This window comes from Setaria italica, chromosome VI (assembly GCF_000263155.2).
Source record: "Setaria italica strain Yugu1 chromosome VI, Setaria_italica_v2.0, whole genome shotgun sequence".
NCBI classification, from domain to species: domain Eukaryota; kingdom Viridiplantae; phylum Streptophyta; class Magnoliopsida; order Poales; family Poaceae; genus Setaria; species Setaria italica.
This window is the reverse complement of record NC_028455.1, coordinates 24056543-24070577: the sequence shown is the minus strand read 5'-3', so window position 1 is coordinate 24070577 and position 14035 is coordinate 24056543. Positions and strand designations below refer to the sequence as shown.

Genomic DNA, 14035 nt, shown 5'->3' with positions numbered 1-14035 from the left:
AGCGGACTAGGTCGTGTGGGACTGTGGGTGGACTTGCCGGTGGAGGCCTAATGGGGTCTGGCGGCAGCGGGCGTCGAGATCTCACCGCGGGGGCTGGGGGGCGCGGCTTTGCCGCGCAGCGGACATGGGTGGACGGGGGCGGTGCAGTGCGTACGGCTGTGCTTGGCGCCTGGCGGCGGTAGCGGACTAGGTCAGGCAGGAGCTCGGGACCTGACCGACTGATGGGCTGAGTGTGGTGGTGGAAGGATCAGTGACTAGATGGGCCGATGAGCTGGCCGGCCGGGTGTGGTCTGTGGGCTAGGTTGGTTTGGACGCGAATTGGAGCCCAAAATAGCTGTGAATATCAATTTTAGCACCTAAACTATATTATACATGTATATGCCATTAAAAACTACTTGGTTGTTCTTTACGCTTTATGATGAATGATTTCATATCCATGTTAGTGCTTCATATGGGCATTTTCCATTTGCAATCTTGTGTAAAGATGGTGTTCAAACTTGCTTGCAGACCGTCATCATTCAATTTAATAAACCTTGCTAGCTATTCATCTTGTTTTCATGCTGTATTGGTTGGTTTATAAACTTTGCAATGCGCTTTCTTTTTCTTGTGCTATAAAGAATTACTGATCTTGGGATAGACATCGTGTTTTGACCTTGGTTAATTAATCTCTATAGCTATGGAGAAATTCAGCAACCTAGCTGTAAACATCGTGTTTAGAACTATGTGTAAATATTGTCTTTGCTTATATGCCTTCCACTCATATGCATATACACATTGCACTCACGTACACCCATTAGGTTTTTATCTTTCTTTTCACTAGATTAATTATGCCACAAGTTAAGAATCTTAGGATGTGGTGTTGTTTTGTTGGCAATTGTTTCTACTCCCAATCATCACCCTAGGGGTAGTATGTGCACTTGAATTGTTTTGCAAGCATAAAGAAGATGCTCTCACAAATAAAAAGAAGATAAATACAAGGGATATGATTCGATGGAAATCAAATTTGGAGGCAATAAAATTCCAATCACCATAGCACCACCAATCTTCTCCCGAGACGAAGTTCTATGGTAACTAAGGTGTGACCAAAGAAAAAAAGCCAACTAGATCGTCAACATGAAGCACACCTCATTAGAACCTTCCAATTCTGCAATGTCTTGTTCCGCATTATCATAGACGTCATGCTCGTGCTCCTCATCGTCATTGCCATCACTGGACATGTTGAGGTACATGTCCACCTAGCTACCCTCACCCTCGGTGTAGGTTCTTGCAACGTTTGAGCCACTACCGCCAGCAATAATCTACTCTATTATATACCTTTCATCCTCTTTGGCTCCCATCTTAACTAATAATACAATTAGTTATACACACATGTAATCATAGAAATATTAAATTAAAATTGTCTCAAGTAGTACAATAAATGTATATACATGAAACCATACAACAACCATGAAATAAAAGAAATTTATACAAAACTTGTCCTAATTGCCCATACAATAAACATATACACGTAATTATACATCAACCCTTGTCTAGTAGAAAAAGAAAATCGGCAATCTACTAATTATACACATGATTGAAATATACACATGAAACCATACATTAAATTATAAATATATATATATGGAATTCATATATACAATAAAACTTGTACAATTTATTACATGGAACTTACATAAAATTAAACATTCAAAAATTCACGCAATTATACAACATGCACCTCTCTCTCTCATGACGAGGGTGGCCGGCCGGGCAGGCGAGGGGGCTAGGCACAAGGGCGCCGGCGGGGGGTCACGGGGGAGGCGAGGTGGTGGGCATGAGGGGAGGCACGGCCGGCTGGGTTGCAGGGGTGGCTAGGTGGGGTTCCCTTTTTTGTTTTCTAATGTCAATCACCGTCGGCTCCAGTGCCGTTGTTGAAGGGGATGCCCATCACCGCCAACCTTTCACCAACGATGCCTAAAACTGGCGGTGACGACATTTTTGGGTTTGACACTGATAGGTCTTTCTGTAGTAGTGTACAACACATTTTTTTTAAATTGGTTCATTTTATTCAAATACTTCCTCTGTCCAGAAATATAAAGCATCCTAGATATTTTAGGACCTATTAGCAGGAGAAGGAAAAGACGCATGTATCTCTGAGTTAATAGTAGTTGCAGATAATAAGGAACTTATTTTTAGTAATAATCCACCAATCAGTCACCCTGGCGACCATCCCAAGGTGGTGGAGCTGGTGGTACAGCAGTAGTGGTGGCACAAAGCAGGGAAGCGGTGCAACGCGGTTGCACACGCGTGGTGGCCGGTGGCGGCCGCAGGCATGGGGTAGCGGCCCTGGAGTGGTGGCACGCACCCGAGGTGGTGGCGCAGTTCTTCGCTGGCCGCAAGTGAAGGAGGCTGAGAAGTGATGCAAGAAGGCACCCCAACGACCCTTTTGCTTGGATGCGAAGGCGAGGTTTATGCTTGTGGCGGCCATCGACCGTGAAGAAGAGGCGGAGGGAGATTTGTGTTGGCAGCCGCCGCCGCTCTGTTGGGACTGAGATGGGCGACAACACACTAGTTGGGTCTATAGCTGCACATGGTTCAGAGGTAGCGGCGGGAGAGACGCTGAAGGCTTGTAGAGGAATGGATGCGGTGCGGCGATCATGCGTTGGGAAGCACGATGGCGACCTACTTAGTAGGGGCTCCCTCTTCTTCCCCTTGCTTCCCTTCTCTTCTTTTTTCTTCTACCTAAAAATTTATGGAGGGGCTAAGGGGGCTCCATTGTTCGAGCGGCGGTAGGAGGACTGGAGCTCTGCCTGCCCCACCCCTTGATCCACCCCTGTCGATAAAGACTTTGCTGGTCTTGTTGCGCCAAGTGATAATTGATGAGGCAACCCCATCGCCCCTATCTTCTCGATGGTCCATTATTGCAATCATTGTCCTGCAGAATTATCTTATGGCATGTGCATTCAAAGTGCCTGGTCTGATCCTCAACCGGTGCATTGGGACTCTTCCGACATGTGTATGCTCTTATTTTAACTAATATTTTATGGTATATGGTAAACTATAGAATTTGTAGTTATTTGGGATGCTCTAAAATGTCTAAGTGTTTGATTTGTTGTAACTACGTTCTTATAGCTTGGTCGTGGGTTGAAATCCCACAAACCATGCACGCGCATATTACTCATGATGCGTGTGTGTGCGAGCCTCCCGGCTGTTATTCTTTAATTTTTTGGGTGCAAAAAAGTCACTACCTATTGTTGTTACCAACCGGTAGTAAAGGAGCCCTTTTAGTACCGGTTATTTGATCCGATTCTAGAGAACTCCCTTTAGTACCGACATAGTGGTACTGGTTGCCCAACCGATACTAAAGAGGGTTGGAGATCAGTACTAAAGATCGTTTCTGCAGCAGTGATATATCAGAGGCGCTGCAGATTCTTCGGGTTGTTGCCTTAAGAGAATGCGGGTTTTGCTGTCTAACCTCTAGAAGATATGAAGCTATACATCGCAAGACAAAGAAACAGTCCAACCTGATACAGATTCCCCTACGCAGCAAAATCAAAGCACAAAGCGGCTCAAACAAGCTTGGTGCTACATGCATACTAGAGTGTTGGGCCACAACGAAAGACGGGATTTAACAGAGCAGCAAAAGGAATTGAAATTTATACTGCCTCAAAATATGTTGGAGATACGTGTTAAATTCTACCAGATATAAACGTGAGGCATATTACGTAACTCATTGCTACTGCTATGTAACCCAATTCTAGATTCAAATAGCTAGGTGTAACCATTAACATATGCATGTAAACGGTATGTAAAAATAGCATATGCAAAATAGAAAAAATAGCATATGCAAAATAGACGAAACCGTACAAAACATCATGTAACCCATAATAATTGGTATGTAACCATTCTAGATCTTGTGTAACCTACAACTATGTAAGAAACCAATCTAGGACTTACAGATTAGTGCTCCGTCCTCGTGTAGAGTTGCTGCAGGGTTACACGTTGCAGTGCAGATCGAAGATTAGGCAGGCGCTACCTAAAAACTTTATTGTTGTCCCTCGTGCAGGCTTCCTGACGGCAATAGCTCAGAGATACCGCTCACCCTCCTCCTCGGTGCACGCCAAGGAGAAGAGCCGGCGAGATCCAGCAGCTCAGTACCATAGCACACTTCACCAGATGGAAAAGGGAGAAGGGAAGGAATCCGTGGGTCTCTCACATGTACATGTGTGTTCCTGAACGTCTCCAAAACTTCTTATAGAGAAGACGGTAGCCCTCTGCTAACCGTTTCCCCTACAAAATTGCTGCACTAATTGGCAGTAGTAACCGCCCTATTAACTCAGGATTAAGGTATTGACTGCGTGCTTATCACCTCCAATGACCGTTGTCAAAAGATTACACGCAAACGGCAAAAAGGTTATATCAACTTGACTTAGCAGCACGCTACGTCGCAAGTTTCAAGTCACGCGGTCGGTTACGCGAAAAGAATGCAAATATGCGTGCGTGCGTGCGTTGTGTAACCCAAGCCCCCTTCTCTCCTTCAGTTACATTTTTAGAGAAGTGAGAGAGCTCTCCTATTTAAGTTGGCTTCGACCAACTCAAACTAGCAGCATGGGACTATAGAATGCCACTGAACTCTTGCTTTGGGATTCCATTAAGGCCTCGTTTGTTATCACCGGATTGGCCCGGAATGAGGTCCATTCCGGGTGGTTTGAAGTGGCCCGGTTTGAAACCAGACTTGCATTGAAAGTGTTGTTCGTTTTAGTCTAGCCTAGAACGAAAACCGGCCTGGATTGGAATCCTTCTACATTAGATGGCCCGGATTGAAACCATACCTCCTCACCCCTGGAATGAATCCTAGCCGAATTGAGTGACATGGGTGGAATCACTTAAACCGGACTTGGAAGTAATCCTGACTGGAATTCCATCCCGGTGAAACGAACGAGGCCACTCTCCGTGGACCAATTTTCCAACAAAAGATATATACTTATTCTTTCTTTGCTTTCAAGATTTTGGGTAAGTAGATATAACATTTAGACTAAATGTTAACTTGATTTACATAGTATATAGTATATACTATCTTCTTGTTCTGCTTGGGTAACTAGATTTAACATTCGTAAACTAACATTTTTATGTACAAATGTTAAATTTAGTTACCCAAAATCCTGAAAGCAATCTAGTTTTCGCATATATAGTATAGACTTCGGAGCACAGCATCAGCGGGACTATTTATATACGCGGCTACAACTTCTTATCCAAGCAATTAACATGCAGCGGAAGATGAAGCTAGCGCTTCAACTTCCATCCAGTCCTTGATTTCACATTGCACACGCTCTAAGAAGCCGATCAGTTATTTCTCTCTTGAGTCTTGACGAATGCAGTAACGGTCAAATTCATATTCCAATAGGTCAAAATTCACACCGATACAATAAATAATTGTTCTAATTGGTTAATTTTCAAGCCGGCTACCGGTGAGGAATGACACCAGTACATTTAAGTAAGCGTGTTGGTGTACAAAAGCACCGGCATGTTTACTTCATTATTCGTGTTGGTTATCTTTACCGTGCAAATGTACTTTTAATGCAAGGGTGACCTTTGCCCTGGCACGTATGAGCTGATACAAATGACAGTCTCTGCAGTAGTGAATATGTATATTCATTATAAATTATGAGAATTGTCTGTAATATGTCTTTATGGTATTGACCGTTTCTTTGGCAGTGATTGTATGCGCAATCATTGTTATAATCATGCATACATCATACCCCTTACAAATAGTTAAGATAGATTGAATTGGTTAATATTGATATTAACAAAGTCATAGACACCTCAAAAGAAGGTAACATCATGATAACCCCTTTGGAACTAGAAGGAAACAAACACAAAACAGATGGCACACTGACTAGGATATGATACCCAGTTATTGAACAAAACACAAAGGGCAGGTAGCATGGAGTAGTATCCGAAGATGAACACACATCTGAGTGTGTGGCATCAAGATCACCGACCTTATTGGAATATAAAGAGAGAAAAACAAAGATGTACTAAACATGGCAGCTTTAAGCAGTGGATACGATATCCAATTATTTAGCACAAGGACGATTCAGTTGGATGCATTTGCTTAAGCAACCACGGTGGCAGCGCCAACGTGCACGTTGCAGAATCTTCCAGAACGCGGGTTTCCTGTCTAACTTGTAGAAGATATGAAGCCACACATCGTATGACTGGAAGCAGCCCAACCTGATAAAGATTCCCCTACGCAGCAAAATCAGAGGGCAGAGCGGCTCAAGGAAGCTTGGTGCAACATACATACTAGAGTGTTGGGCCACAACGAAAGATGAGATTTAACAGAGCAGCAATAGGAATCGAAGCTTATACTGCCTTAAAAGATATATATTTATACATTTTGCTTTCAGGATTTTAGGTAACTAGATTTAACATTTAGACTAAATGTTAACTAGATTTATATAGTATATATATACTATAGAGTATATTCATATTCTGCTTGGGTAACTAGATTTAACATTTGTACTTTAACATTTGTATGTGCAAATGTTAAATTTAGTTACCCAAAATCCTGAAAGCAATATAGATGAAGCGATTCATATTACACATGCTTCGAGAAGCCGATAAGTTATTTCTATCTTGAATTAATTATTTTAATTGGTTAATTTTACAAGCTGGCTAGCATATAAGAATATATGTGCCAGTAGGGAATGACACCGGTACATTTAAGTAAGGGTGTTGGTATACAGAAGTACCGCTACATTTACTTCATCATTCGTGTTGATTGGCTTTACCGTGCTAGCAATAATGTATGCCTACGATAAGCTGAAAGGGAACTCACAGCAGCGATCAATTTATAAGGAGTATTGACGCTTATAACAATCTTCTACTTATTTGCAAAGGGTCATAGCAAAGGTCATAGGATAAGATGTACTTATTGGCCACAAGATGGTACCATACAATAGTAGTCATGCAAAGCACCATATTGAAAGAAGGTAACATCATGATGACCCTTTTGGAACTAGAAGGAAACAAACACAAAACAGACGGCATACTGGTTGGGATATGATACCCAGTTATTGAACAAAACACAAAGGGCAGGTAGCATGGAGTAGTATCTGGAGATGAACACACATCTGAGTGTGTGGCATCAAGATCACCGACCTTATTGGAATATAAAGAGAGACACAAAGACGTACTACACAAGGCAGCTTTAAGTGGATACGATATCCAATTATTCAGCACAAGGACGATCTAGTTGGATGCATTTGCTTAAGCAACCACGGTGGCGCTGCCAACATGCACGCTGCAGAAGCTAGAGCAGGCTTGGTCGCAACTCTCAACGGCATCGTTCGCCTCTTCATTTCCCAGAGCTGATAAAATTATATATATATATTAGATTATAGGATTCTAGCTGCCGCTAATTAATGATTATTGTTTTCTCTGTCTGAGCAAAAGGTGCTTACCAGCGTTGATGTTGTTGCACACAGACGACGCACACCCCAACTTGCAGAAGTTAAGCACATTAACTTCCTCTTCAATGCAAAACCAATGCGTTTCATCAGATGGAAAATACATTAACGACTCAAAACACAAAGAAATCAAGTGAGATAAATTTATTATTTACCAGTGTCCGGGTCAAGGGTGAGGTGGTCGTTAGGGGGCTTGCATTTGTTCCCGCTGATAATTTGGCAGCCTGACAGTTTTGCACACGTTGGACGGGATGCACCCGTCAAACGGCAGGTATTGTAGACATTTCTTGCAGTGGTGGATGGGCAGCAGCTCTTAGCTTCCACTTGTATCTGCCCTATAACTAGACACAGTAAGAGAACAGCGAGGATTAACTTCTTCATACCATTGCCGGCTAGTGCCATGTTCTTCATCATACTATGATTGTGTCTTGGCCAGGGAGAGAAGCTCGTGTGTAATCGGATTAACTGTGAGCACAACAAGAGCTAGCATGGCATCTATTTATAGGCTAGGGACTGGACGAGCAGAGTAGATTAGTTGCAGTGTCCCTACTTGTTATTCCATACGCGCCCTTCTGCACATGGAGGACCAATAACATTATTGAATACATGGCGCCCTTCTACCGTGCGAAAATCTTATTGGGCGTGTTGTGTGTCGCTGCCCAATAGCGGTGAACGAATACGTGGCACTTCCTCCTCCACATGTTACTGCGCTCGCCCGTCGTTTTCAACCCTGGACCGCTGCCCTCTCTCCCTCCCAGCCAGTTCCTCCATCTGGCTGGCAAAACGGAGTGGTTATGCCGTTAGGTGTTAGGGTTCGGAGTTGAGTTAGGGTTTCGGGGTTGGTTAGTGGTTAGTCAAGTGAGAAGTATTGTCTCAAGGGATTTGAAGTATTTTTGAATCACAGTATTTTACTCATGAAATGGATAATATTAACCATACGTTAGGGTGTCCTCTACACGAACTGGCAGGTGAATGTCAAAAGCATATATACAGCACCTTGTGGAGGTTGCATGTGAACGTCAGTTAGTTCCAAGAACTCGAGGTGTAGTATGTTGATTCTTCCCACACGATACACCAGCGGAAATTATTGATGTGGGCTCAGTAATACTATAGCCATATATCAGACCCTTGTCCGGTTGCGGGAACATGCATGCATGCATCCACGTGATTATTGATGAGGCAACCCCATCGCCCCAGTCTTCTCGATGGTGCGTGGATTGCAATCATGTCCTGCAGAATTATCTGCCACACTCACATGCAAATATGCAATGCTTCATTAGTCTATGCAATCGCTTCATTTCATAGGTAAGTATGTAATCTTCCTCAGACGGCAATCAGCTTCATTGCTGGCCATTTCCGTGTCCCGTCCTGGTGATAATCCAATAAGCTCCACGACTGCGCGAAGGAAATTCTTGAAGCAGCTTCACCTATGTCAGATTGTCAATGAAGGAAATGATGGTGACTCGTAGCAGCATAGTGTTCGATTTCTTGACTGACATATATATATAGCTAATTACTACTAGAGAACTAGCTTTCCATCCCTCACATTCATAGAGAGCTAGCTTTGCATCCCCAAATTCATACCGCGCACAATTAGGTTAATGATGCTAACAACAGTACCAAGTCTAATAACCATCACTCCTACAGGCCAATTAGTACTGGTTGGTAACACCATCCTGCAGCCGGTACTAAAATACAACGCAATTTTTTAATTGGTTCATTCTATTCAAATAGCTAATAATATATTATGTAATATAGATAAACTAGCAATGGATGTACAACGTGGAACGATGCAGTTTTTCGATGTGTCTGAGGCCAAAAGCGGTCAGGTACCATGTGTTGTCCATGCATAGTCTGCACAGCAAGGCCTTGGTACGCTTGCCGTGTATCACGTTTCGTGGTGTGGTCAGTTCACACATGCTAACAGGCGCGGGTATTCTTCTGCATATTGTCACTATCTACTTGATGTTGTGGTCCCTGTTATTTGTCTCCCTTCTGGCGCTTCCACGGCAACCAAGGCTATGTCGTGTATATACTGCATATTGTCACTATTTACTCTTGATGGTGTGGTTATTTACCAGGGGTATTGACTACTGTAAATATCGGCTGTGTGTGCCCGTCCTGTAGCCAATAATTGTGATCGGGTATTCTTCTGACATATTGTCACTCGTTGTTGTCTCTATGCCCCGTGCCTCTCTTCCATCGAAGCCCTTTTTCCAAAAGCTAATGTTCTGATATACATACATAGTCGATCTCAATTTATTCTGTTTATTTTTAAATCTTAATTTCTATACTTAAATATACATCAAGATATGGCTGGATTAGATGATGGCGAATGGACAGCGGCACTAATTGATAAATTGTTCGTCCCTTGCCGCATGGTAGCTCTTCTTGGTGTCACCCATGGCGATCAGACGGAAGTTGTGGTGGCATACATTTAGAAGGATCGTTACGTACCTTTGGCACATCCACCGTCTGCCATTTCAAGATCACCAAAGATGGTTATCCTCAAGGAGCGGAAGGCATGACCTTGTACGTCAAGCTTGATTCGTTAGAAGACATCTACAAGATGCATGGCCATCACTAGTGTTACTGAGACGAGTACGTGGACCTCAGACGAATCAAGAAGCTCAGTATTTAAAAGTCCTATGATGGTATCGAGTGGATCGGGGATTATTTTGATATATTTCTGAATTTGTAATATATTAATGTGTGTGGATTATTTTGATTTTTTTGAACAATTGGTTATTGTGTTCTGTTAATTTGGATTTTTTGAATTTGTTAAATATCATTAATTTGTGGATCAAACAATTATTAAATTTATTAATCTTGTTATATATCGTGCTTAAATTATCTTGATGTTTTTCTGGATTAAAATTGATGAACTTGATGTTTTTTTGAATAACAAGAAGATTCAATCGGGTTCCAAATAAAGCCAATTACAATGTTAACTTATTCTTACCACCTAGAAATAGGACCGGTTAGAATATCAATTTAATCTAACCGGGTCCGAATTTGGCCGGTTAGAATGTTATCTTATTCTAACAAGCCCAGACATCTTATATATACTAGTCCACACCGTCACCTTAACCCTACCCACACATCCACGTAGTCTAAACCCGCCAGCGGCGGCCTCCTCTTCGATTCCCATGCCACCTCCTCCTCCTTCACTCGCGAGACATTGGAGCGGGAGCTCACCAGCTACTGTCGTTGCCTCACCTTCCGCCATCACCTCCGTTTGCCGTGGTGGGGGTGTCGGAGGTTCAGCCAGCGCGGTGATGCCAACGTAAGCGACCGGCCAGTGGTGTAAGCGCCGAAGCATTATGAACTACACTACGTTGTGTTATTTTAATTCAGCAATTTTAGTTGATGCCTGAGCTACTAAGCTGGGTTTATATGTTTTGTCGATGTTGTTGTTTAATATGCTCTATTAAGTTCTATTGATGTTGATGTTCATGTGTTCTGTTGATGTCGATAATTATCATCAGTTGATGTATGTGTTCAGTTCTGTTCAGTTGATGTTTAAACTGCTTTGTCGTGTTGATGTACGTGTTGAATTCTGTTCGGTTAATGTTTAATCTATTATGTTCAATTGGTGATGAGAGTAATTTGTTGTTACGAACGTCTAGCGTGCAAGTGCATATTCCTTTGTGTGCATCAGTTATTTGTGCAGTTCATTCATTACATTGCGGTACTAGTCATGGATCTCATGGATAGCAGAATTGGCAAAAAAAAAATTTCTGGCTGCCTTGACAGTATTCTAACCAGGGCTAATCGATACAAGTAGTTATAGGTTAACAAATGTAGTGCCGTAGTTATACACTGTTAGGACTATACCCAATCCGTGTCAGCGGTAACAATCGCCAGTAAAATTAGGTACTAAATCATACTGGCGATCAGCGAAAGCTGATTAAAATAATAACATATTCTAACCGGTAAAAAAGTCTCTACCAGGGAAAGTGGCTCTAGTACCAGTTAGGAACCCTTTTGGTACCGGTTGTGCAACCGGTACTAGCAATTTTGATACTAGAGGGGTCCCTTTAGAACTAGTTGGACTAAAAGGTGTTAAAAAATTAAAAAAAAATTGAAATCCCCGACCGCACCCCCCGCCGGCAGCCCCCACTGCCCCTCTGCCTCCGCCCGCTCCACCGTCGCCGCCCTCCGCCCGCCCACCTATACTAGTCGCCCGGCCCTGCCGTCCCACCACTCCGCCTCCACCTCCGCCTCCGCCTCGCCGCTCCGCCTCTAACCGCCGCCTCCGCCTCCACCCCGCCCCGCCGCTCTGCCCCGTCTGGCTGCCTACCGTAGCCGCTCCGCTGCGACCCACGACCTGCCATTGCTGCCGCCACCTCACCTCGCCCCGCCGCTGCTCCTTACCGTCGGTGAGGGGCGAGTGGAAGGGGAGGGGAGGGGAGGCACAGATCGAGGAGCATGGAGGGAGAGAGATAGGTGGGGAGGGGTCACTAGTAGAGAACTGATCTTCGATACGCCCCCTTTTATCCCGGTTTAAAGTTGACCCGGGATAAAAGGGGGCGCACCACGGTAGGCAAAAATGGAGGGGAGATTTAATCCCGGTTGGTATTTGCAACCGGGACTAAAGGCCCCCCTTTAGTCCCGGTTGTAACGGCTAGTTCCCGGGCGTCGATGGCGTGCCCCTTTTGTCCCGGTTGGAGGCTCCAACCGGGACAAAAGATTGGCCGTTTTGTCTCGGTTGGAGCTTTTAACTGGGATAAAAACTCATCCCCCATTATATACCAAGATAGAGGCCTTTCTTCCTCCTCCAGCCCAAGCCAGTCCACCACAAAAATAGAGAACTGAGCTTCACCTACTCTCTAGAGGTGCCGAAGCAAGGGAGGTGCTGCCCGAATTTTTTTCCCTCATTTTCGTGGGAATTTCACTCATCCAATGTGTTGTGAAGGTTTGCTACCTCATCCTCATGTTACGCTTTAATTTATGCTTTAGAGAGGGAGAAAAATGAGTTTGTTTGTTAGAAAGAGGGAGAATGAAGAGGATTTGTATTTATACATGTTTTTGAGCTAGAATGTGATGGATAGTTTGCTTGTTATATACGATTTGTATTAGTTAAAACAACTTGATGTGTAGAATGGAGATAGATAGTTTATTTGCTAGAATGTGAAGTAGAAAATGGAGAGGTATTTTGAGCTAGAATGTGAGGGAGATTGATGTGTCATATATAGTACGTATCCTTGCAGTGGTTTAAGAATGATGCTACCCTTGTCTAGATAGTTTGTCTTGTCAAATTCAATATGGTTTTTCAAATCCATACTTGTTGAACTTGCATACCGTGTTCATCTCGGTGAGCATGTTCTTCGCCGAGCAGCATCGTATGTTAAGGAGGAGCTCTGATTATACGAGAAAGAGCGGATACGGACATCATGGAAGATCATGTCCCCTTTTTTGTAAAATCGAAGCTCTTCCATGACGAAGTGCGGTGCCGCCCAGTTGAGAACATGCTCGCCTAATGATCACAGTCTTCAAGTTCAACAAGTTCTGTAGTGCTAAGGTATGAATTTTTGTACATAGATGGCTTCTGCTACTGGAGGAAGTGGCGATGGTGGGGGCGATCATCGTTCCTCTTCCGGCAAGGGGAAAACCATAGTTGTCCCTTGGGATAAGCCGAAGAAAATGAGCATGTTGGAGAAAGCAATGCTTCGTTATTTGCAGAAACGTCATAAGCAATCCTCAAGGAGCGAAAGGCACGACCTTGTATGTCAAGCTTGATTCGTTAGAAGACATCTACAAGATGCATGGCCACCACTAGTGTTACTGAGACGAGTACGTGGACCTCAGATGAATCAAGAAGCTCAGTATTTCAAAGTTCTACGACGGTATCGAGTGGATCAGGGATTATTTTGATATTTTTCTGAATTTGTAATATGATACTGTGTGGACTATTTTGATTTTTTCGAACAATTGGTTATTGTGTTCTGTTAATTTGGATTTTTTTTGAATTTGTTAAATATCGTTAATTATTGGAGAAAACAATTTTTAAATGTATTAATCTTGTTATATATCGTGTTTAAATTATCTTGATGTTTTTCTAGAAAAAAATTGATGAACTTGATCTTTTTTTGAATAACAAGAACATTCAATCGGGCTCCAAATAGAGCTGATTAGAATGTTAACTTATCCTTACCACCTCGAATTAGGGCTGGTTAGAACAATTTATTCTAACCGGATCCGAATTTGGCCAGTTAGAATGTTATCTTATTCTAACAAGCCCAGACCTCTTATATATACTCGTCCACAGAGCCACCTTAACCCTACCCACACCTCCACGTAGTCTAAACCCGCCGGCAGCGGCCTCCTCTTCGATTACTATGCCACCTCTTCCTCCTTTACTCGCCAAGTGCGGTGATGGTGACGTAAGCGACGCCGCCAGTTGCATACTCCGGTGATGTAAGTGCTGAAGCATTATGAACGAATTGCTCTTTTACCCAGTTAGGCTTTTCGGTTCTGTTAGTTATCATCATGATGAACTACACAATGTTATGTTATTTTAATTCAGCAGTTTTAGTTGATGCTTGAGCTACTGAGCTGGGTTTATATGTTTTGTCGATGTT

At 43.2% G+C, this 14035-nt stretch overlaps 1 protein-coding gene and 1 long non-coding RNA gene across 2 annotated transcripts; one reads left to right on the top strand and one right to left on the bottom strand.

The window, feature by feature from the left end:
• Window positions 1-6893: 6893 nt before the first annotated feature.
• On the bottom strand, window positions 6894-7969 carry LOC101771790 (thionin). Its single transcript, XM_004973302.4, has 3 exons — window positions 7607-7969; window positions 7446-7514; window positions 6894-7352 (listed from the first exon to the last, which is right to left on the bottom strand). The coding sequence occupies exons 1-3, from the start codon at window positions 7863-7865 to the stop codon at window positions 7252-7254; spliced, it is 429 nt and encodes a 142-aa protein (XP_004973359.1). The 5' UTR covers window positions 7866-7969; the 3' UTR covers window positions 6894-7251.
• Window positions 7970-10551: 2582 nt separating this feature from the next.
• Window positions 10552-13441, top strand: LOC111257625. The gene is made up of 2 exons (XR_002678175.1): window positions 10552-10757; window positions 12996-13441. It is a non-coding gene; the product is annotated as an uncharacterized LOC111257625 (long non-coding RNA).
• Window positions 13442-14035: the final 594 nt, after the last annotated feature.